General features: G+C 37.8%; 1 protein-coding gene and 1 pseudogene across 21 annotated transcripts in view; both read left to right on the forward strand.

Moving 5' to 3' along the window:
- The window catches only part of TRPM6 (transient receptor potential cation channel subfamily M member 6), a 164448-nt gene that overhangs the window by 71150 nt on the left and 68904 nt on the right, over positions 1–24394 (forward strand). For 13 of the 20 annotated variants that reach the window (XM_035302229.3, XM_035302237.3, XM_035302254.3 and 10 more), the window contains 9 exons: positions 331–403; positions 526–626; positions 5916–6050; positions 7473–7526; positions 10549–10689; positions 13300–13425; positions 14990–15267; positions 16858–17086; positions 22308–22460. In XM_035302229.3, coding sequence (XP_035158120.3) covers positions 331–403; positions 526–626; positions 5916–6050; positions 7473–7526; positions 10549–10689; positions 13300–13425; positions 14990–15267; positions 16858–17086; positions 22308–22460 — 1290 coding nt within the window. The remainder of the gene's footprint in view (positions 1–330; positions 404–525; positions 627–5915; positions 6051–7472; positions 7527–10548; positions 10690–13299; positions 13426–14989; positions 15268–16857; positions 17087–22307; positions 22461–24394) is intronic. The other 7 variants (XM_035302247.3, XM_078366392.1, XM_054254713.2 and 4 more) reach the window with 2 other exon arrangements.
- Positions 17176–19020, forward strand: LOC100405044 (protein SET pseudogene; annotated as a pseudogene). The gene has a single exon (XR_013532882.1). The product of XR_013532882.1 is annotated as a protein SET pseudogene (transcript).

Here is a 24394-nt window from a genome sequence, read left to right on the forward strand (position 1 = left end):
ATCTCTTTGAAAGGAGAAATCATTTTATTTACATTAGAAATTAACATTGAGGTTCTTTCTGTTGTAGTGTGTACATAGTAAATTAACGTAATAACATTCTTTCATAAATGTTTCCTCTGTATATGTGGAATTTTTAGGTTTTCTTCCCCCCAAGTGCTCACAATTCTTTATTACCCTATTTAAAAAGTTTCTCTTCAAGTAAAAAAAAAAAAGGTTTTAAGAATGTTTTCCTTAATTCATTAGCTCCAATCTGAATTTTGTGGGTGCTCTTTGAAAGCATTTATTTGGTAGTTCCCCAAATGTATTGCTCTCTGTTTTTCACTGTTGTAGATTAGCATATTTGATGCTGACTCTGAAGAGCAGCAAGACCTTGACTTAGCAGTCCTCACAGCTTTGCTGAAGGGTGAGTATCTGGATGGGGTTGCAATTTTTCCTCACTTCCGCTTCTCATGTTCCACAGTACTTTGTGCTTCTGGTGCAGATGTTTTGAAAAGAATATATGATCGCTCCTTTCTTTTATCCTAGGCACAAATTTATCATCGTCAGAGCAATTAAATCTGGCAATGGCTTGGGACAGAGTGGACATTGCCAAGAAACATATCCTAATTTATGGACAACACTGGAAGGTATAGTGAAAATGAAGTTATTTGGAAACATATTTTGTGTGATGATCTGTTAGGAAGGGGCAAAAGAGAAAATAAGAGGAGATATAGATTGCTTTGGTAAAAGTGTGGGGTAGCATCTCTGTAGCTGGGATAGCTAAGACACTTATCCCATCGACTTTACCTTCCTGGGAACATTTTTTTTTCTTTGTTTTCTTCTGGCTCTGCGATCTAACTGAAGCTGAAAAGGGAAGTTGAGGGAAAGACAGAATGGCAGGTTTTGTATTTTATTTTATTTATGTTATTTTATTTTTAGACACCAAATCTCACTCTGTTGTCCAGGATGGTGTGCAATGGTGAGATCATAGCTCACTGTAACTGAACTCCTGAGGTCAGGTCATCCTCCCACCTCAGCCTCCTGAGTAGCTGGGACCACAGGTGCATGCTACCATGCCCAGATAATTTCTCTGGAAAATGTATTTTATTTGATTTTTAGAGACAACTTGCTATATTGACCAGGCTGGTCTTGAACTCCTAGCCTCAAATGATCCTGCTACCTTGGTCTCCCAAAGTGCTGGGATTACAGGCGTGAGCCACTGTGTGCAGCATATGATTTTGAATTTATTTTTAGGTAGAGTTTTATCTCGTTATTTAAAACTCAAAGCTTACTTTTGCTTTAAAAGGTAGTAAGTGCTCACATTAGAAATTAGTGAAAACATAAAAGAGAAGAAAGATTACCCATAATGCTGATGATAATCAGTATTAACATTTCATTTAAAAAATTACAGTTGTGGCTATAATACAGGTGTATTATTGTTGGGTCAAGCTAATATAATACATGCACATTGTTTAAAATATCGAATGATATTAAAAGGCAGTTTAAAAAGATGGTAGTTCTCTGCCCTGCTAATTTCACAAGAGCTAGTATTTAAGACGTTTTTGGTTGTCCTAACACTTATAATCTCCATATTTCTTTCTTTCTTTTCTTTTTTTTTGTTTTTAAACTGAGTCTTGCTCTGTCACCCAGGCTGGAGTGCAGTGACGCCATCTCGGCTCACTGCAATTCTCCTGGTTTCAAATGATTCTCCTGCCTTAGCCTCCTAGGTAGCTGGGACTGCAGGCACCACCACCACGCCCAGCTAATCTTTGTATTTTTAGTACAGATGATACCTCACCATATTGGCCAGGCTGATCTCAAACTCCTGACCTTGTGATCCACCTGCCTTGGTCTCCCAAAGTGCTGGGATTACAAGCATGAGCCACCACATCCAGCAAATTTTCATACTTCTAAATAATGTCATATTGCTGTATTTTGGTTCATGAGTTTTGGAAGTTTTCCAGCACTTCAGTCTTGTGGGCCTTATGGCTGCAATGTGGACTGGTTGCCTGGTGTGCAGCTGTCATGCCGGATGCAGATACGCCCTCATCATCTGTGTACTCCCTTGCCTCTTTCTCGGGTTAGAGGGCATGTCTTCTATGCCGCCATCTTCCTCTTTCTTTACTTACTCATTTATTTTGATGGTGCACATCTTTCAGTAAGTTCCTGAGAAAGGGGATATGAGAGATAGATATTTTGAGGACTTACGTGTTTGGCTATATTTTAATTCATGATTGAAACTAATTATACTACAGAAATTTGAATGCTTAGCTTCCAGCACCCAGTATCACTATTGAGAAGTAAGCACTTTTTTTGTTTTCAGATTCTTGGTCACCATTTTTTTTTTCCTCTCTGAAAGTTAAAAAAAAAATCTTTCTTTTCCAGTGTTGTGATGTGTGTTGTGGTGAGTCTGTGTGTCCATTTTGTTGGGCACATGATTTCAACTTGGCAATCACATGTTTTTATTGCTTTCCATAACACCACCCTTTGTTCTCTTTTGTAATTCCTACTATTTGAGTGTTGGACCTTATGGACTGCTCCTCTACTGTTCTTATCTTTTTCCTCCCATGTTCCCTATTGTTTCTTTTGTAGCTTTGCTTGACTTTATTTTTTAAATTTTAATTAATTAATTAAATTTTGAGATAGGTTCTTACTCTGTCACCCAGGCTGGAATGCAGTGGTGTGATCTTGGCTCAAGGCAACCTCTGCCTCCCATGCACAAGCAGTCCTCCCACCTCAGCCTCCTGAGTAGCTGGGACTACAGGCATGTGCCACTACGCCAGGCCAATTTTTGTATTTTTAGAAGAGGGTTTGCAACACTTACCTCAGCCTCCCAAAGTGCTGGGATTATAGGCTGAGCCACTATAGCTGGCCTCAACTTTAATTTTCAAGCGTTCTTTTCTGGTAGCATACTATGAGTCTCTTAATTTCTTCTTTTTTTTTAGTTTTTATTTTTTGTGGGTACATGGGCATATGTATTTATGGGGTATCAGGGCTATTTTGATACCGGCATACAGTGTGTAATAATCACATCAAGGTGAGGTAACCATCCCCTCAAGCCTTTATCTTTTGTGTTACAAACAATCCAATTATAATCTTTAATTATTTTAGATGTACAATTAAATTAATATTGACTATAGTCATTCTGTTGTGCTATCAAATACTAGGTCTTATTCATTCTTTCTAACTATTTTTTGGTACTCATGAATTATCCCCCTTACCCCCGTCACTACTCTGCCCAGCCTCTGGTAACCATCCTTCTGCTCTCTATCTCCATGAATTCAGTTGTTTAATTTTCAGCTCCCACAAATGAGTGAACACATGTAAGTTTGTTACTCTGTGCCTGGCAGGCTATTAATTTGTGAGAGCAAATTTGCTCCCTGATTGTACCCTTCTGCATCTTTTTCATTAGTATCCAGAATCCAGTATCTTCTTCTTTTTTTTTTTTTGAGATGGAGTCTTGCTCTGTGGCCCAGGCTGGAATGCAGTGGCACAATCTTGGCTCATTGCAACTTCTACCTCCCAGATTCAAGCAATTCTCCTGCCTCAGCTTCCCAAGTAGCTGGGATTATGGGTTCCTGGCACCACATCCGGCTAATTTTTGTATTTTTAGTAGAGATGGGGTTTCACCATGTTGGCCAGGCTGCTTTCAAACTCCTGACCTGAGGTGATCTGCTCACCTTAGCTTCCCAAAGTGCTGGGATTTCAGACGTGAGCCACTACACCCGGCCCAGGATACAATATCTTCTTTTACCGTTTTAAGGATAAAGGTAGGGGATAAAAAAACTCTTTGGAAATGCCAAGCCTGCAGTTGGAACTTGCCTAGAGGTTTGAGTTTCACAAACTCAACAGTGATCTGCCTGTCCTGAGTTCAGGGACCCCCAGATACCAACATATTCATGTCTTTTATCTTGTATTGGTGACATTAACAGAAAAGAATCCTCTGATTCCCTGACTGGAAGATATAAGCCTTGTTGCTAGTATTATGGGAATCAAAGGGGAAAGATGCCCAGAAAGACCCCAACATTAGGGATTAGGCATGTGTACATTGATTTTGTTGCTGTTGGAATTCTGTAGTATAAATCTGTTTGGCTCTTGATATTTTCCACTTCAACTATTTGGCTTTCTGGGGACTGCTAAGTCAATTCTGATTTGACCATCTGCTTTCCAGCTTCCAAAGTGTTGCATTCTTGTCTCCTCTCTAGTTCTCATTGTCCTTGTAGATTTATTTCTTAACAAAAATCCCTTTGTATAGTTTTAATTAAGTTTTGAGTGGGAGAAAAATTAGATGAGTGTGTTCAACTTGCCATTTGTACCCAGAAGCCAGGTAGAGTTTAAATGGAAACATGGCAAGTAACAAAAACAAAGAGAAGAAAAAAAAAAGCTTGAATTTCTATCAGAATTGCATTAAGCCTGTACATTCATTTGGGAATCTTTGAGATCTTTACAATAATCAGTTTTTGTAGGGATGATGGCCCACAGGGTCGTGAAGTGTCCCTTATGCTGTGCTGAGGTGCAGGATCTGAGAAATAAAGAGGACTCTGAAGTATAAGGAAAATGCCGCTAGGCTAGGGGACTGTGCCAACTATGGGTGGAGTCAGGCGAGGCACGGAATGTCCAGAAGTGTATTTATTGTGTATAGGTTTGGGGGCAGGGCAGTAAGTGAAGTCATCTTTAAGGATCTTTAGGGTCATGAGCAATAAAACAAGGGGTCCACCCCCATTAGGTTACCTATGCTGCAAGGTGGACAGTGCACAACAAGGGGTCCATTCCCATTAGGTCACCGAGTCATGGAGGTGGGCCGTGTGTAGTGAAGAGGGTGCCATGTGTAATATGGGCAAGCTACTAAGATTTATAGGAGGATGCTTTAAGTCACATAGCAGTGACAGAGCTGTCAAGGTCTATGCCAGCTGCTGGCAGCTTCCAATGAGTTCTATAGGGGAATCCTTCTTCAGCAACATGGTAACAAGAGCTGATAAAGTTCACAGTCACCAAGGTGGATTGCCGGTCTGAGGGCAGCCTTCCACAAGAACTGGAGCAAGGTCCTACAACTCCTTTATCAGGAGGAGTGGCTCTCGCCCCAAGCCTGCCATACAGTGGGTATCTTTACGATACTGAACACTGCCGCCTGGGCCATGGATTCTTGTCCTGGTGTAACCATTTTTCCCTTAAATCATGCTCTGCACTGTGTCTGCTCTAGGCATTCCTCCTATTATAAGCTGCTTATTCCCTAATTCATGCTCTGTACTGTGTCTACTTAGGCACTCCTCCAATTATGAACTAAGATATTATTATATATATATGTAGGGTGCCAGGGTTCTGCTTAGCTATCCTTCCTCGGTACCTATATGGGGGATTACCCACAAGTTTTCCCATCCATGTATATAGGATTTTTTTAAAATTTATTCAAGATGTCTTCACTTAAATTCTACACATTTCTTAGTAAGACTGTCTATCTGTCTATCTATCTGTCTGTCTATCGTCAGTATCTAAGACAGGATCTCGTCCTGTTGCTCAGGCTGGAGTGTAGTGGAGTATTCATGGAGTATTCACTGCAGACCTTCTGGGCTCAATTGATCCTCCCACCTCAGCCTCCCAATTATCTGGGACCACAGGTGCATGCCACTGTGCCTGGCTAATTTTTGTATTTTTTTGTAGAGATGGGGTTTTCCCATGTTGCCGAGGCTGGTCTGGAGCACCTGAACTCGAACAGTTCACCTTCCTCGGCTTGCAAGAGTGCTAGGTGTGAGCCCCTGTGGCTGGCCTAGTAAGACTGTATTTAAAGGTTTTTTTCTCTTTTTTTCCTGTACCCACTGATGGCAGGACTTTATTTTAAAATTATTGTGTCTGTATAGTTTTGAGTTAAAAACATGTAATTCTTTAGTTTTTTCTACTTTCTTAATTGTGTTTATATTTCTTATTTATACTTTCTAAAGCCTGGTGCCCTGGAACAAGCAATGTTAGATGCTTTAGTGATGGATAGAGTGGATTTTGTGAAGCTCTTAATAGAATATGGAGTGAACCTCCATCGCTTTCTTACCATCCCTCGACTGGAAGAACTCTACAATACAGTGAGTACGGAACATTTCATCAGTCATTTCCCTTCAGATTCGAGAAGAGGAAAGATCATCAAGTAGACCATACAGAGGCAAAACTCCTTATCTGAGAAATTTAAAAGTAATTAGACTTCCCTGTTATCTAAAGCTGGGATCTAGTTCCAGGCTTCTTTTCTCAACGTTTATAAGTAACTAGAATTTCTATACATCCTCAAAATGCATGCATATTAAAACTGATTGTGGAACACTTCCTGAGATTAAGGCACCAGAATGGCTACAAATGCAATCATTTATTATGAACCATGTGGCTAATGTGGTTCAAATTACCCTTAAGCTCCTGCTTTAAGGTCCATAAAACTCCTGAGGAAAATCCTCCACTGTGAGCTCAGTTCTCTCTTGCTGAAGCACCCTGCTCTACTCTTCTCCAGCATTCTTTCTTTCTAATAAAACTTTTCTTATTAAAAACCTATACTATTGTCAGTAAATTCTTCTTACTACCTGCAAGCTAGTAACTTTCCATTGCCAGGGCTCTGACATCTTGCCTGGTAATTATTTATTGATCAGCTTAAGTCTTATTTATCTCCTTGCATGTTCTTTTGCAAAGGTAGTTTATAGATACACAGACTTTTCAACCAAAGGAGAAACATTCTTATCAATTCTATTTTATCCTAGTAAAAACATAAAGACTAAAATGTTAATTAGAACAAATTGCTTTTTATTGAGTTATTAGAAGTATCTCAACCTAAGGCCGCTATGAAAATATTGTTCCTGTACCTTTCCCATGTAAACCCTTTTGAAACTAGCCTGGCTTACGCACTGTGAAAACACCAATTGCTCAAGCCATGAACACTTTTTGAAAAAGTCTTCCTTGTCCTTTAAATATTATTCTTTTTTTCAACGATTTATTCATGTCTTATCTTCTTGATTACTATTGTTAGTTCACAGTAATTTGTTCTTAGCATACATTGGTAACTCTTTTTGAACCCACACGTATTGTTGGTTATTTTTTAGTGTAAGTAGCCAGCCACTCTTATCTATAATTATAAACACTCCAGGAAAATAGTGCTTATATTTGTCATTGAATCCCTGATTGAACATAGTAAGTTTTCAATAAATGTCTGTTGATGAAATGTGCTCATGTGATAGGATTTGTAATCGTATGATAAAGGATAGTAATAAATTACCTAGGATTAATTTGTCTCATCACATAAAGTCTTAATATCTACATATTTGCATCTTGCTTTGAAAAATATTTCATATAATTACATCTTCTCTTGGAAAATACCTTCTTTAGAATTAATTGGCTTAAGTTTCATTACTAAAAGTGTTGAACAAAATTTTCAGTATCCTGCGTTACTTATGCATTCTAAAATAAAGATTTTACCCCCAGCACATGGTAATTCAAGAGAACAATTCTTCCTTTATTCTTTATTACAGAAACAAGGACCTACTAATACACTCCTGCATCATCTTGTCCAAGATGTGAAACAGGTAACCTAATTAAAAAGGTGTGAACGTATCTTTGTATATTGGCTTAGCTTTGCGTTGGAGGAGTCACTAAATTTGCTTCATAAAATGCAGATTTGGATTGTTTGATTAATTACCTATCTTCTTTACCTGTGATCTGAATAATTTCATCAACAAACCACACTCTTACACTTTTTTCTTAATTTACTTTATATTTTAAAAGACTTTATCCACCAGTTAGGTGATATTAGCTAATAAAAAGCCATGAATCAGAGAAATATAACGCTTCTAATCAGAACTTCAGCTTAACATGATACAACGGTGGTGTCTATGATGATGATACCAGCTGGAAATAAAGAACTATGTGGTTATGTTATCTTTATTGGAGGACTAATACGTGATTTCCATTGTTTTTGTTTTTATTGTTTAGGATATCAGTGACAGTTCTGGCACTGCCTTGCTGCTTCTATGAGTCTGTGTGTTAGCATTGTTCTAGGCAGGCAGGTGGCTTCCCTCCCTCTTCTATACTCTTGCTCATGTTTTGCTCATGGTGTTCTCACTGAACTGTGAGTTAGGTTAAACCTAAAATAAAATTATTTGATCCCCCATTAGTTACCAAGACTTTCCAACTTTAACAAGCTTTTATACCTCAGTTTCTTCTCTTTTAATTACCAGTGACTTTCATATTCTTCACAGCAGAAAAAAGAATAAAAAAAGTAAAAAAGAAAAAATTTTAAATTACCGATAACTTCTATTCACATCCCCTGAAAACTGGGAGTACTTTTATTTGTCACTATGGTTAAAATCCATCCAAGGCACATTTAAAAAATTCTTTATTTTTTCGAAGTTTGAAGTTAGGTATCTTTTTTTTCTTTTTTTTTTAGATGGAGTCTCACTCTGTTGCCCAGGCTGGAGTGTGCAGTGGTGTGATCTCGGCTTGCTGCAACCTCTGCCTCCCAGGTTCAATCGATTCTTCTGCCTCAGCTTCTCATGTAGCTGAGATTATAGGCACCTGCCACCAGGCCTGGCTAATTTTTGTATTTTTAGTAGAGATGGGATTTCACCATGTTGGCCAGGCTGGTCTTGAATTCCTGACCTCAGGTGATCCACCTGGCTCGGCCTCCCCAAGTGCTGGGATGACATGTGTGAACCATGGTGCCTGGCCTGAAGTTTGATTCTCTTTTTAGAAAGAAAGTAAGCTTTCAAGTTATGTTGATGTGGCAGGAAAGTCAGAGTGAAAGGAATTTTATTTTTTTTTGAGATGGGTTTTTCTCTTGTTGCCCAGGCTGGAATACAATAGCATGATCTCAGCTCACTGCAACCTCTGCCTCCCTGGTTCAAGATGTTTTCCTGCTTCAGTTTCCTGAGTAGCTGGGATTGCATGTGTATGCCACCATGCCTGGCTAATTTTTTGTATTTTTGGTAGAGATGGGGTTTCATTATGTTGGCCAGGCTGGTCTCAAACTCCTAACATTAGGTGATCCACCTGCCTCAGCCTCCCAAAGTGTTGAGATTATGGGCGTCCTATTTCTTGGCAGATTAGCAGTAAACAAAAGTGTCCATGCCCATGTAAATTTAGTTTGTATTGATTTATGCAATATGAAAATGATATCTTTAATTTTTTTTTTAAACTCTGCCACAGTAAACTGAAAAAAAGCAATAAATTAGGTTAAATATGTTCTAACTAGGAGCAATAAGAGCATTACTTTGGGCATTCCTTGAAAAAAGTAAATTATGAATGTGAAAAAGAAAAATTAAATTATTTACATTCATACATATACAACCGTATTTCTTGTTCCATGCTTTGTGAACATTAGTCACAATCTTCATTTCAGAGACCCTTTTCAACACTCTGTGTGCCTTTAACAATTTACTATGAATGAACAGTTCAGAAGTGAACAGTTATGAAGAGGTAGTAAAGTGCAATTAAAGGAGTCAAAGTAATTTTCATTTAGACTAAGACCCACATACTTGGAAATTTGCCATTCAGCCCTCCTGCCAACCAGCCGTAACACTTGTCTTGGCACAGCCTTACGGTTTTGTTTGTTTGTTTGGCTTTATTGCAATATTCCCCTTACTGTGGTGGTCCAGCCTGCACCCAGTATCTCTAAGGTATGCCTGTATGTAGTTTCAGAGAGTTACTCATCTTGGCCAAGTGCTGAGTCATATGCTAAATGCTAGGTAGACAAAGACAGACCCTTCCACACAGTCTATAAAGGAAGATAGACATGAAAGCTGACAACTTCAGTACCCTTGTGATATATCCTGTGGGATTTTGGACCGTAGGAAAAGTGGATTATAGATACAAAGACCACCAAATATGCTTTGAAATATAGAAAACACTATACTCTATCCTGGATTAAGTTCAGTTCAAGGAAGAACCTGGTGGCATTAGCCTCATGTTCTGATATCGAATTTGACTCTGTCATTCTACAGTCCTTGTTTTTGTTCTACTTCCTTCCATGTTCTTGTTTTACATCTGATGTAGTCAACACAGTGCAAAATGTTATATCCATTTCAACAAAGGGAAGCCGAAAAGCTAACCCAATGTTAATTTTGGATCGTACACGTTCAGTATATACTTTATGATTTTACTTCTGTTGGAGTAGCTATATTATTTCTAGTTAAAAACTCTATATACATATTTGTTTGTAATTTCTACTTGTTTAATATTTTTCTCTTGCTTCCATTTAGGAACCCAATATGGAATAAAACCAATATTTAAATATATTTTACTCAAATGTGTGTGTTTATGTGTTTGTGTGCATGATTAGGAGGATGAGAGTGAGAATGAGAGAGAACATGCATAGATGTAAGCACACATTTAATGTCTATGACATGAAAAAATGTATTAAGGCCAAGATATTTTTCCTTCTGAACTAGCAGATTATATCAATAGCTAGTCATTTAAATCGATCAGCTTGTAAAGATATTTAAAAGGTGTGTCTAGCTCTTTGCAATTAATTTGATTATATTCTAATGGTGTGGCAAGAGAAATGGAAGAAGTCAACTGAAAGTTAAAAATCATTGCATGTTTTGGTTGCAGCATACTCTTCTCTCAGGCTACCGAATAACCTTGATTGACATTGGATTGGTAGTAGAATACCTCATTGGTAGAGCATATCGCAGCAGCTACACTAGAAAACATTTCAGAGCCCTCTACAACAACCTCTACAGAAAACATAAGGTAGAGTAATTGAAAAGTGCCCAAGTAAAATTACGAGTAATTTGGAATTGTTGTTCTAGAAAAATAGCTTGGGAAGTTCAGATAAAAATAGCTTCTAAAACGGGCATGTTATTTATGGGCATTTGTTATCTTTTGTATGTGAAGTACTGTCCTATGTGTTGCAGTGTTGGCTTGGGATGCATAAGGTTCAGAAGTTTAGAAACTCTTTGAAGAAACAGATTTATGAATAATTAGCCATAATACAAAACAGTGCATAATAAATGCTATAGTGACCTAGAAGTAATGTGATGAGGCAAGTTAGAGGCAGAGATGACCAATTCTTTTTTTTTCTTTTCTTTCTTTTTCTTCTGAAAATATTGATATCAGAAGCTTAATCAGATTAGATATGTAAACTTATCATAGCCTATAGCCTGGAGATAACACACTTGGTATGAGCATGTAGTGATTATATTGACAGATGCATGTAGTATGTCCTTAAAAATACAAGTGGTACGTATTGTATTTTCCATTATAGTTTTGAGACTCTAGGAATGTAAAATTAGAGTTGTTGGTTAGTGGTTAGCAGAGGAAACATTGCCTATTTCTTGAAATTGCCATTATAGATTAGCAACCCGAGGAGACTAATTCTTATTAGAAGATGAGGGGAGGCCAGAAAATTTAGTTTTGGGTATTTTTGTTGAGAGAAGAGAAGGAGCAGTAAAGGGCACAGCCTTTGGATATTCCAATATGTTTCTGCAGTGACAAGACCTTTTTTGCTGAAGAATAAATGTCATTTTTTTTTGAGATGGAGTCTTGCTCTGTCACCAGTCTGGAGTGCAGTGACACGATCTCTGCTCACTGCAACCTCCGCCTCCCAAGTTCAAGCAATTCTACTGCCTCAGCCTCCCAAGTAGCTGGGACTACAGGTGCTCGCCATTAGGCCCAACTAATTTTTGTTTTTCACCATGTTGGCCAGGCTGGTTTCAATCTCAACCTCATGATCCGCCCGCCTCAGCCTCCCAGAGTTCTGGGGTTACAGGCATGAGCCACCATGCCTGGCCATGTCATATGCTTTTAAGGGAGGAGACTGGAAAGACAGTTTGGGGTCAGATCCCATAAACAGCCTAGAATATCAAGCTACATAGGAACCTTATAAAGAGTCAAGTGACCTGAAAGCCCAGCTTGGCTTTCAGAAATGAAGAAACAAAACAGGAAACCCAATCTGACACAGAAGAATGTTCTTTATTAAGATTTCAAAGGCATAAGGATACACTTTAGGAGGTATCAGCTACTTCATTTAAACAGAATAGACATTGCTGTGAGGTTCCCAGTGGCAAGAAGGAAGACTGACTATGGCCTTGGTGCAGCCCCCTGTGGAGCTTGCTAGGGAAGTTCCCTTAGTACCCTTTCTTTAAATGGCCTGCCAGTATGAACTCACTCATTTCTTTGTCTAACAGTGGAGTGCAGAGTTTATTGTGCGTCATATTAAACTAGACTGTAGTAGTTAAAAGCACATGATTTTGGAGTCAGAGAGATCTGGCTGGGATTGCATCCTAGTTTTGCTCATGAGTAGCTGTGTAATCTTGAACAATAAACTTAACTTGTCTGTGCATGTTTCTTCAACTGTACATGGGAATTGTAATGCCCCTTTAATAAATTTGTCAGAAGGATTAAATAAAATAATATATTTTTTAAATCCATGTTCCTGGTACATAGAGGGTGTAGAGTAATTGTTAGTAACAATTATGATAATTACTATAATGACACTGTTAATTCTATATTACAATAATAATAATAATTTGGGTGTTACCTTTAAAAAGTCTTCACCTCATCATTTCTATGTTTAATTTTTATCAACAAAACAGAAACTTAAATAAAGCAGTTCAAAGGCTGTGGTTTCAGTTGGGCATGGTGGCTCATGCCTGTAATCCCAGGACTTTGGGAGGCTGAGGCAGGGGAATTGCTTGAGCCCAGGAATTTGGGGCCAACCTGGGCAACAGTGAGACCCCATCTCTAAAAATATAAATTAGTATCCCCAGAAAATGAGATATAAATAAAAAAAGAAAAAAAGAAATTAATGAAATTTAAAAAACAAAACCTATGGGTTTTATCATATTTTATGTTAGTCCCTTTTGCTTTTGTTTCTCATTGATGAAAACCTCAGCTAATGACAGTGAGTTGTGTCGTTCTGGGCCTAGCCACTGGAGTTCCAGTGGAGATATTACTTAAGACCTGAGAAATTCCATAACTCTCTGACTTAACCTTAACCTTGGAGCTGCTGTGAATGTTTTTTCTTATCAGAATTGTAAATCTTTATTGCCTATTCTGAACTTGTTCCCTAGAGAACATCCATTCATTCTAATGGAATTTCCACTTAGTGAAGGAATGCAGTTTTATAATAGGGAACAAAAGAGTGTGTTCTCTCAGATGTTAGGAACTAACAAAATGCACAAGGGAGGGAGATCATTAGAGGCACTTGTTGGGTGCTAATCATGGATGAGAGACAGAGGCATGAATATTTGGTAGGATACAACATTATATTTGGTTTTCGTTATTGTCTAGAAATAAACCAGTATAATCGTCTCCCCTCCTTTTGTCTTATTTTAAAAATAAAATAATAACATGTGCCAGAGAGTGACCAGCTCTGTTCAAAACCTTTCCCAGCACCGGAGACGCTCCTCAGGAAATAGAAATGAGTCTGCAGAAAGTACGTTGCACTCGCAGTTCATTAGAACTGCACAGCCATACAAATTCAAGGTACTATTTACTTGTTTTTAGACTTGAAAGGAAAATGGTTTTTGCTCCTCGAGACTGTTTCTTCATTTACATAAAAGAAAGGGAGTTGCAAATAGAGGGACCATTTCTAAGTGCCGGAAACAGACGGTGCAAGTCAAAAGCGTGATACAGCAGTCCACTAACAACAGTGAGCAAAAGCACAGTGATTCTCTGTGCTTGCACTTTAGCCTGTCTTCCTTGCTGCTATCTCTGCTCTGTCTAGACAGTGACTCAGTCAGGCAGTCTATTGGATGGTACTAAAAAACTGTGATTATTAACCCAGCACAGTACTCTTGGGTCCCGTTCCCTAAGGCCAGGTGGATGTGAGGGCTGCTTCCTTCTTTTCCTTCACTTCTGGCTCACACTGACCTTTTGCATCTTTTTTCTCTTTTTCTTTTTGAGGTTTTCTTGAAATTAATATAAGCCTAATATTACAGTATGATGATGATGATGTGTATGTATGTGTGTGTATAACACTGTTATTCTTCCTTGTCCCATACTCCTCCAGTCCCAATTTTCTTTGAGAATAAATGCTTTTGCTCAAGAATTTCCATGCAAATGGTTTTTATGTTAGCTGAAAGAGGTTTAATTTCCATTGTTCCTGGTATGAAAGAGGTATTTTATAAAATTACCCTTGGTCATTATCAATGAACACGAATTCCTTTTATTTATAGAAAGAGAGGAAGCAAATTACAATTTTTCACTATGACCTCTCAAATTAAAAAGAGTAACTATTGAATCTTTAGTATTTGCCAGGCATTATACTGAATGATTTGTTGAACTTGGAAGTTGGGTAGATAGGGAGAATATAATGCTGTCTGAGAAATGGTCTCATCTTCCTCAGAGTAATAACTGTAGTGTGGTATGATGGGCCCAGAGATAGAGACACATAAAGTGATATAGGAGTATGTGGGGATTTATCAGGTGGAGAATGGTGTTTCATGGTCACCTATTACCTTTGCTCATAAATACAAAGGAAAAGAAACTTCAAATCAATCTATATGGATACATGTTGGCTACACTAGGGATGTTTTCCCAAAGGGAAGATAATGAATCTATTTGCTAAGTGAGGTTAGAGCTTCAAAAAAATATATGATTCTCATTTATCCAATGTTATTTTGACCCATTAAGAAATTAAAAATTGTCATAGGGTCTCTATTATTTCAGTGCTCATCATACTGCACAGTGTTATTATTTTGAGGAAGATGGAACCATTTCTCAGACATTGTTATATCTCCCCCTACCCATCCACTTTTCAAATTCAGTTAAGCACTCTGGGTATATCCTAAAGAGGTACTGCTTTAAGTTGTGCTAAATGACCTTAAGATATATCAGTTTAGGGACTCTGGATCTGTTAAGTGCAACAAGAAATAGATGACCTTTTATGGTCTAAATTTTGCTTGCTGGCTTATAAAAATCTTACTGTTTCTATCTCTTTTTTAGTAGTGATTAAAAAGATATCTCTAGGATACCTGCTGTGTTGAATTTGGTAAAACATCGTGCATCTGAGTACTTGAAAACTCATTCCTATTTTATTTTCCAACAGGAAAAGTCTGTAGTCCTTCATAAATCAAGGAAGAAGTCAAAAGAACAAAATGGATCAGATGACCCTGAGTGTACTGGCTTTATTTACCCTTACAATGATCTGCTGGTTTGGGCTGTGCTGATGAAAAGGCAGAAGATGGCCATGTTCTTCTGGCAGCAGGGTGAGGAGGCCACAGTGAAAGCAGTGATTGCGTGTATTCTCTTCCGGGCAATGGCCCATGAAGCTAAGGAGAGTCACATGGTAGATGATGCCTCAGAAGAGTTGAAGAATTACTCAAAGTAAGTGTTCTCTCTTCACTTCATACTAAACATAACACCTTTTAGAATAGTTAGACACTTTTATCTCTCTCATCTTTAAACTCATAGGACAAATGGACGTATTGCCATGCATTTTATGGATTCTCCTATTGAAAGGGTCTTCAGGTATTCTACAAAGCTTTGTGAAGTAAAGGAAAGAAAGAGAGGTGGCCTTCAAGTCGGGGGAATTGGGTTCTAGTCCAGCTGTTGACTAATTAGATAAGTCAGTTGACCAGATTTCGGGGCTTTAGTTTCCTAACTATGAAAAGTTCAATTAATAATTTTGAAAGCTCCCCCTAACTCTTGTACTCTTTGATGTTACATTAAGTTAAGACATTGTTTTCATTAAGTATCTCTCAGGTGGGAGAACAAATAAATGCATTGTATTAAGGAGCCAGAGAGTAATGGTGGAAAATAGAAAAGTTAAAAATCCTTTTGGTTTTAAAGTTACTGAAGTGTTAAAGTAGTGAAGAAACAATGGAAGCTAGAATCAATAGAAACTAATTTATAATTTTGATTTAAAAATTCTCAGCTGGGAGCAGTGGCTCACACCTATAATCTCAGCACTTTGGGACACCAAGGTGGGAGGATTGATTGAGGCCAGGAGTTCAAGACCAGTCTGGGAAACATAGCAAGATCCTGTCTTTACCAAAAAATCAAATTCCAGAGAATGACAATGTCTACCTTTCAGAAAAAACATTCTCCTGGAAAATCACATGAGGGTTTCTCCAGGTCTAGGTCTATAGCTTTCTTAAGTCATGTAGATATTTTGTAAAATTTTAAAAAAAGAAAAATGACTCCACAGCTTTCCTTACTTGCTAGTTGGGTTCTGAACAGTCTTTTTTGTCCAAAACAAACAACTTCATTTGGTCTTATCAGGGAGTCCCAAACCAAGCTATGTATAAGTCTGTATTTAAGTCCCAAACCAAGTTATGTCCAACAGTGTAGAGGGGCTACTCCCCATGAATAGCTCGGGTGTGAATTAAACTCTGTATGCTACAATGTAAACCTCCTAGTCCTGTTCTTCAGGAAAGGGAGAAAAATCCCTTTCCTGAGCAGTAATTCCTTTCAAATAGTTTCTGGAAACTGAGATTATTCAGTTGCTGGCTTTCTTTTTTTTTTTTAAGAAAGCCTTATGAATTGATGTTTTATGAGCCTCACATCCAATCCTTTACAATCAGTGTTTCTTCTTCCCTCCTTCTTCTTCTTCTTCTTTCTTCTTCTTCTCTTCTTCTTCTTCTTCTTCTTCTTCTTCTTCTTCTTCTTCTTCTTCTTCTTCTTCTTCTTCCTTCTTCTTCTTCTTTCTTCTCCTTCTTCTTCTTCTTCTTCTTCTTCTTCTTCTTCTTCTTCTTCTTCTTCTTCTTCTTCTTTCTTCTTCTTCTTCTTCTTCTTCTCCTTCTCCTTCTCCTTCTCCTTCTCCTTCTCCTTCTTTCTTCTTCCTTTTTTTTTTTTTTTAATCTCAGGTCACACAATGTACAATCAGTGTTTCTAAATGTTCTAAAATGTTTCTAATAATGCGAATGCAGCTCTCTCACCCGCCTTTGTTTTCTTCATTTGCCACCGTCATGGCAGGCAGTTTGGCCAGCTGGCCCTGGACTTGTTGGAGACGGCATTCAAGCTGAATGAGCGCATGGCCATGACGCTGCTGACGTACGAACTCAGGAACTGGAGCAATTCGACCTGCCTGAAACTGGCCGTGTCGGGAGGATTACGACCCTTTGTTTCACATACTTGTACCCAAATGCTACTGACGGACATGTGGATGGGGCGCCTAAAAATGAGGAAAAACTCTTGGTTAAGGGTAAATTTCCTTTACTTCCCTTACGGAGTTTAATTTGGTTTGGTATAAAATTCAGTACTCGAGTTACATTTTGTTCCAGAAGTGTGCCTTCAGGAAAATCAGTTAATATCTTTTAGAGCTTGTTTGGAGGTTCTAACAGGGGAGCGCAACTACTTGTATACCCTTGAGCGAAGATCCGTGCTCCTCTATTGGGGATAGTCGTCTTCTTCCACCGATCGTGCGGCTTCGGGAGGGACACACATGGAGCGGTGAGGAAGAGGACACCCGCCTGGCCAGCCAGATCAGCTGAATCAACGCTGGCGATCAACGGGGTGACAAATGTCGCAGCCAGATTGTCCTTATACCCCAGTTAATATCTTTGATTCACACAGATGATCTGGGGTCTTCCCAGAGGAATCTGTAAAAATGACTTTTATCTCCCATGGCCACAGTATCCTTTTGAAAAATGGGTATAATTGTACCTGCCCTCTCCACCACAAAGGTAAGGGGTGGTTAGAAGAAGTTAAAAGCATAGACAAACATAGGGAAGATTTCATTAATATTAGTTGCTATGGCCTGTAATAATTACAACAAAAATAAATGAGACATTTTAGTGAAATTTTTTCTCAGTGTAAGAATACTAACATATAATAAACTAAATAAAATTAATAACTTCTGTTCTGCTCACCCAATGTGTGTAGTGTGTGTGTGTGTGTGTGTGTGGTTTCTTTCTTTCTTTCTTTTCTTTTCTTTTTTTTTTTTTTTTTTTTGAGGGAATAAGTGACTGTTTCTTAAGGCTGGCCTCAAATACATTTGTTCCCGTGACTAACCATCTCAAAATTCTCAGCCTCATCTGTTATCTTAAATTATCAAGATTCAGTGTTCTGCCTGCTTCCGGACGAGCAAGAAGACTTGTGCTCTGGTTCTCGGACTTCCCCAGCATCATGGCCCCCAAACGCCAGTCTCCACTCCCGCCTCAAAAGAAGAAACCAACACCACCTCCTGCTCATGGACTGGAGGAGACATCGGCCTCTGCAGGCTTGCTGAAGAAGGGAGACAAAGAACAGTAAGAAGCAATTGAACACATTGATGAAGTACAAAATGAAATAGACAGACTTAATGAACAAGCCAGTGAGGAGATTTTGAAAGTAGAACAGAAATATAACAAACTCTGCCAACCATTTTTTCAGAAGAGGTCAGAATCGATCGCCAAAATCCCAAATTTTGGGGTAACAACATTTGTCAGTCATCCACAAGTGTCTGCACTGCTTGGGGAGGAGGACGAAGAGGCACTGCATTATTTGACCAGAGTTGAAGTGACAGGATTTGAAGATATTAAATCAGGTTACAGAATAGATTTTTATTTTGATGAAAATCCTTACTTTGATTTTCCAAAGAATTTTCCAAAGAATTTCATCTGAATGAGAGTGGTGATCCATCTTCAAAGTCCACAGAAATCAAATGGAAATCTGGAAAGGATTTGATGAAACGTTCAAGTCAAACACAGAATGAAACCAGCAGGAAGAGGCAGCATGAGGAATCAGAGAGCTTCTTTAGCTGGTTTACTGACCATTCTGATGCAGGTGCTGATGAATTAGGAGAGGTCATTAAAGATGCTATTTGGCCAACCCCATTACAATACTACTTGGTTCCTGATATGGATGATGAAGAAAGAGAAGGAGAAGAAGATGATGATGATGATGAAGAGGAGGAAGGATTAGAAGATATTGATGAAGAAGGGGATGAAGATGAAGGTGAAGAAGCTGAAGATGATGATGAAGGGGAGGAAGGAGAGAAGGATGAAGGAGAAGATGACTAATAGAACACTGTTGGACTCCAACCTTCCTTTTTTTAAAATTTTCTCCAGTTCCTGGGAGCAAGTTGCAGTATTTTTTTTTCTTCTTCTTCCCTCTTGTGCTCAGTCACCCTGTTTTTGAGGTCTCTTTTCTCTACACCATGGTTCTCAAATTATTTTGGGGGAAATATCTTGAGCAGGATACAATGGGAAAAGAGTCTTTACCCCTTTCTGTTTGAAATTCATTTTTATCCCTTCTTGTCTTAACAAAAACTGTATGGAATTAATACCACCGAGCTCTGTGGGAAAAAAGAAAAACTTGCTCCCTTTGCTCTGCTGGAAGCTGGAGGGTGCTAGGCCCCTGAGTAGTAGTGCATAGAATTCTAGCTTTTTTCCTCCTTTCTCTGTATTTCGGGCTCAGAGAGTACACTGTGTCTCTATGTGAATATGGACAGTTAGCATTTACCAACATGTATCTGTCTACTTTCTCTTGTTTAAAAAAAGAAAAAATTAAAAAAAAAAAAAAATGGGGTTATAGAAGGTCAGCAAAGGGTAGGTTTGAGACATTTGGGTGGGGTAAGTGGGCATTTTGACAACATGGCTTCTCCTTTGGCATGTTTAATTGTGACATTTGACAGATATCCCTGCAGTTTAAGATGACACTTTTAAAATAAATTCTCTCCTAATGATGACTTGAGCCCTGCCACTCAATGGGAGAATCAGCAGAACCTGTAGGATCTTGTTTGGAATTGACATTCTCTATTGTAATTTTGTTCCTGTTTATTTTTAAATTTTCTTTTTGTTTCACTGAAAAGGAAAGATGTTTTAAACATTAAAAGTGTAAAAGTTGCTTTGTTACCATAAAACTAAATTTGTACACACACACACACAAATAAATAAATTATCAAGATTAATTTACTTGACTGCTAAAGACATTTAACTTTTGACATCATACTTAAGTCTAAAGGATTTAGGTAATGGCCATGCTTAAGAAGTTCGTATACTTATGAAACCAAATAAAAGGAGGCAAAGAGTGAGTTTTAAGAACTACATAACTCTGTATTTTATATTTTAATTTTATTTTTCCTAGAGTTCTTAAAAATATGATGTGTCCCAAACATAATGACTATTTATCTACTGATGAAATTACAGAAATAAGAGAAATGTCAGTCAAAAAGGATCTCAACATAAATCCTTTTAAAGAAAATATTGGAGATACAATAATTGTTTTCAGAAGTTCTCCCATAGTCTGCTTTGATTGCACCCTTGGAACTAAGGAATTAGAGATGTGAATGGGTCCACCTCTAGCTACATAAGTTCTGACCCTTTTTAAACATTCAGATAGTGAGATAAGATATAGACAGCTGGTAGTTTGAGAAATAATTTTCCTCATGTTTGTGTCCTGTATATACTCTAGTTTACTAGAAATCTTTATTTCTGAGAACTTAATGAATTCTTCTGCTTCATATATTTCATACCAAAAAGGAGACTTAAGTGAAGTAATACTAAATGTTTTGCTCCGAAACATAGAGTGAGTTAAACAAAGCTGAATTAACTACGTAAATTTTTCTCTAAGCCTCAGTAAATATTCTTCTCCAGTGTCTAGATCCTACTTTCTCAGTGCTTGGTTGGTGAAGTTTGGAAACACATTTACAAATAATTGATGTCCTGGCTAGACTAATTCTGAGTAGACAGACTGTAGGAAAACCATGTAGAGAGAGATATGAATGGGAAAACTCATTGTAATGCTTCCTCCTATCTCTTGGAGACAGGATACTGATGTGGTTGAATACTGTTTCATAAGCCAGTTGTTCTGCAGTGGACAAGGGCAGCAGAATGCGGGGCCTCTTCAGAAAGTTGACTAGAGATTAATTAGTACAATATTTCCATTGGGTATGATAAGTACAATTTTTCCAGACCTAGAAGATTGTATATATTTTGGGTTCTACATCTGTACAGAAGAAACCACACAAATAAAATCATATTAGAACTGGAGAATGTCCCAGGGAGTCTTCGCAGGAGATCAAGCTTTAAAGCATGATGACAAAGGGTAATTTTGTCATGGAAAAAAAAAAAGAAGGTTGACAAGGATATGACTTCAGTTTACTATACATAATAATGAATGTCAAATACTCAGGTTAAATCTTCTTTTTGGTCAATAAACACCAGAATACTAAGGCCTAGTTTTAGCTTGAAAAAGGTAGTGTTCATCAGGTTGATATCAGAGCATTTAGTAAATCTTCTAAACTCTTTACCTCGAAAGGCCATACAAATTGAGCTTAAAAATCTTTTTTGAAAAGTCTGCTAGTAATTCATGAACAGTAGCAATATAATGAAAAAATTGTAGATGTCTGGATCTATACCTTCCTTGGGTTTTACTAGTAGAGAACAGATGTGTATGGGATGGGAGACGGATCTAACAGAAGGTGATGGTCTGCTTTTAGATTCTTGATTTTATAATATCGACAAATTTTAATGTGTTTTATGTGGTAATATCTGCTTAATGGCTTTAAAAAAATTATTAAAGCAGTGTGCTCATTGAAAAATAATACTTGTCACTGACCTGTTACTCTTAGAGGTAAATAATAACAATGTAGTATACATATTTTTAAACTTTTAAATGCATATGTTTAACATATAATTAGATAAGATTTTAAATTTAATTTTTTCAAAAATGGGATTACTCTATGTTCTTCTATACAATTGGTTCTTCATATCCATGGGTCCACATCTGCAGATTGAATCAATCTCAGATTTTAAAAATATTTGGAAAAATACCCCCAAATAAATAATAATACAACAATAAAAGTTATACAAATAAAAAACCAATACAGTAGAACAACTATTTATATAGCATTTACATTGTATTAGGTATTATAAGTCATCTAGAGATGGTTTAAAGTATAAGGTAGGATGTGTGTAGGTTATATGCAAATACAACACCATTTCATATCAGGAACTTGAGCAGACTCAGATTTTGATATTCTTGGGGTCGGGGTTTGGGGGTGTCCTGGCACCAGTCCCCCTTGTATATCAAGGAATAACGGCAATTTGATTTGTTTCACTTAGCAGTATAGCATGGCTGTCTTTTCATTGTATTCAACATTGCCTTTGTCTTTTTAATGGTTGCACAGTATTCCACTATTAGGTCATTCCAGACCAGCTGTCCCTCTCTACATAGACATTTAAGTTGACACCAGTGTTTGCTCTTACAAATAGTCCTGCAATAAACATTCTTATCCACAAATGCTTGTACTCATTAATATTTCTGAGGGAGACACTAGAACTGAAGTTGCTGAGTCAAAAAGTTATTTATAGAATCGGGATGAAAATTGAACTGGGATGGTCTGGCAGTTTATATACACTTAAATTATTAATTTCGTTATTTGTCTAGTATGTGCTTTTGTAGTCCCTGCTACTTTGTTTTGCTTTTTTTCTCTTTTACAGATCATTATAAGCATTATTTTACCACCCACCATTTTGACCTTGGACTTTAAAAGCAAAGCTGAGATGTCACATGTTCCCCAGTCCCAGGACTTTCAATTTATGTGGTATTACAGTGACCAGAATGCCAGCAGTTCCAAAGAAAGTGCTTCTGTGGTTAGTGCAAAATCATAATGAACTGAATTTTCATTGTATTGACTGCACACAAACATACACATATCCTTAAAGTTTACTTACATAGCCATATGTTAAACAAAAGTTATGTTGCCTCTATTTCAGTCCAGTGATGACAGATGGTGTTGAGGTTATACATTATTTTAAAATGCCTCTGACTAATCAATCAAGCATTTAGTTCTCTTGCATAATTTTAATCCTATTATGGGATGGTCAGGTATGCTATGTACGGTAGACCTAATTAACCTCCATATACAGTTAAGCAAAATATCCTATTTCTACTTCATAGCCAAAATCAAAGACTTTATTATATCTGGACAACATCTAATTTTCATTTTTTTTTGTAACTAGTAGAATAAATAAACTTCTACTTCTCTAAAGCTACAGTGAGGAATTTCTCATATCTTTATAACCATGCAGATTTAGAATTTGTGTTGATCTTCACTGTTCCACCCCACAGATCCTTTCATTTGTTATAGCCAGTGGCTATGGATAGTTTTACTTGAGTCCTAGATGTGCAGTCTTTCCTGGGTAACTTGTGCTACTTCTCTTGCGTCCCATCTCCACTGCAAAATGTCTGGTATGCTGTGAATATGTTCTTTGCTTTTCATGCCTCAACTTGGATCATTGCTTATGAGGTTGTCTAAACGCGAGGTATAGTAAACATTTTCTCTGGCATTTAATGCTTCAATGAAACATCTTTACCTAACATCTTGTCAGATGTCCTTTTGTATTTTTATTTGTTACAATATTTAAAAGCATATTTGGTAAGTATTAATTGAAAACTAATCAATTACAATTAATTTTTTATGGCTAGTATCTGTTGCCATTAGCAGAGCAACCATTCTCATTGGTTAATGCCTCTGCTAGATCAATTGTTAAATGTTTTGTTAACTATAACCCCTATTTGGGCATGCATGTGTTTCTCTCCTCTTGCCTCCCTCCCTCCTCTCTTCCCTTCCTCCCTCCCTCCTCTCCTCTCCTCTCCTCCCCTCCCTTCCCCTTTCCTCTCTGTTCTCTGAATCCAAGAGGGTACATTCTACCCCTAGAGTGTGTGAGAATTTGCCCCTTGCAAAGCTGGGCTTGTCAAGTTGTTACAGTTGTGATTTTGTGGGTTATATGCTACAGTTGCTGAGTTGAAACAATTTCAAAACTTTTTTAAGGGAAGAGAAGAAAGGTAGTGTTGATCTGACTCCTTTAGAAATAGAGTGTCATGCTCATGTGAAATATTTGTTTGGTTTGGCTTTTTGTTTTGCTTTTTTTTGTTTTTTGAGACAGAGTCCTGCTCCATCACCCAGGCTAGAGTGGAGTGGGGTGATCTCGGCTCACTGCAACCTCTGCCTCCTGGGTTTAAGCGATTCTCCAGCCTCAGCCTCCTGAGTAGCTGGGACTACAGGTGCCTGCCATGATGCCAGCTAAGTCTTGCATTTTTAGTAGAGACAGGGTTTTGCCATGTTGGCCAGGCTGGTCTCTAACTCCTGACTTCAGGTGATCCTCCTGCTTTGGCCTTCCAAATTGCTGGGATTACAGCATGAGCCACCGAGCTCAGCTTTGTTTGGCTTTATGCTTACTAAGTTGTTCACATTAAGTTCATTGTTGAAATAAACAATGAAAAATGCTGTCTATCCTATCCACAAAGGAATATGTAAATCTGTTGGCAATTTTCTACACATGGTAGCAAATAGTACTTTGCAAGTGGATATAACTCTTCTTTTGGCTCCCACAGGTTTCCTAAAAGGTTAAACTTTCACAAACATCGAATCCCTTGTAGGCCATTCCACTGTGCAGTAATTCTTAAAGGGGAGACTTTAGAGAAAGAATTGCAGCCTTGAATGGCAATTCAGTATGCTATTAACATTAAAAATATAGTTAGTTCTCACAGTTCCCTGAAAAATTAAATTTTGGCTGTGATATAG

Source organism: Callithrix jacchus, chromosome 1 (genome assembly GCF_049354715.1).
Source record: "Callithrix jacchus isolate 240 chromosome 1, calJac240_pri, whole genome shotgun sequence".
In the NCBI taxonomy this organism is placed as follows: domain Eukaryota; kingdom Metazoa; phylum Chordata; class Mammalia; order Primates; family Cebidae; genus Callithrix; species Callithrix jacchus.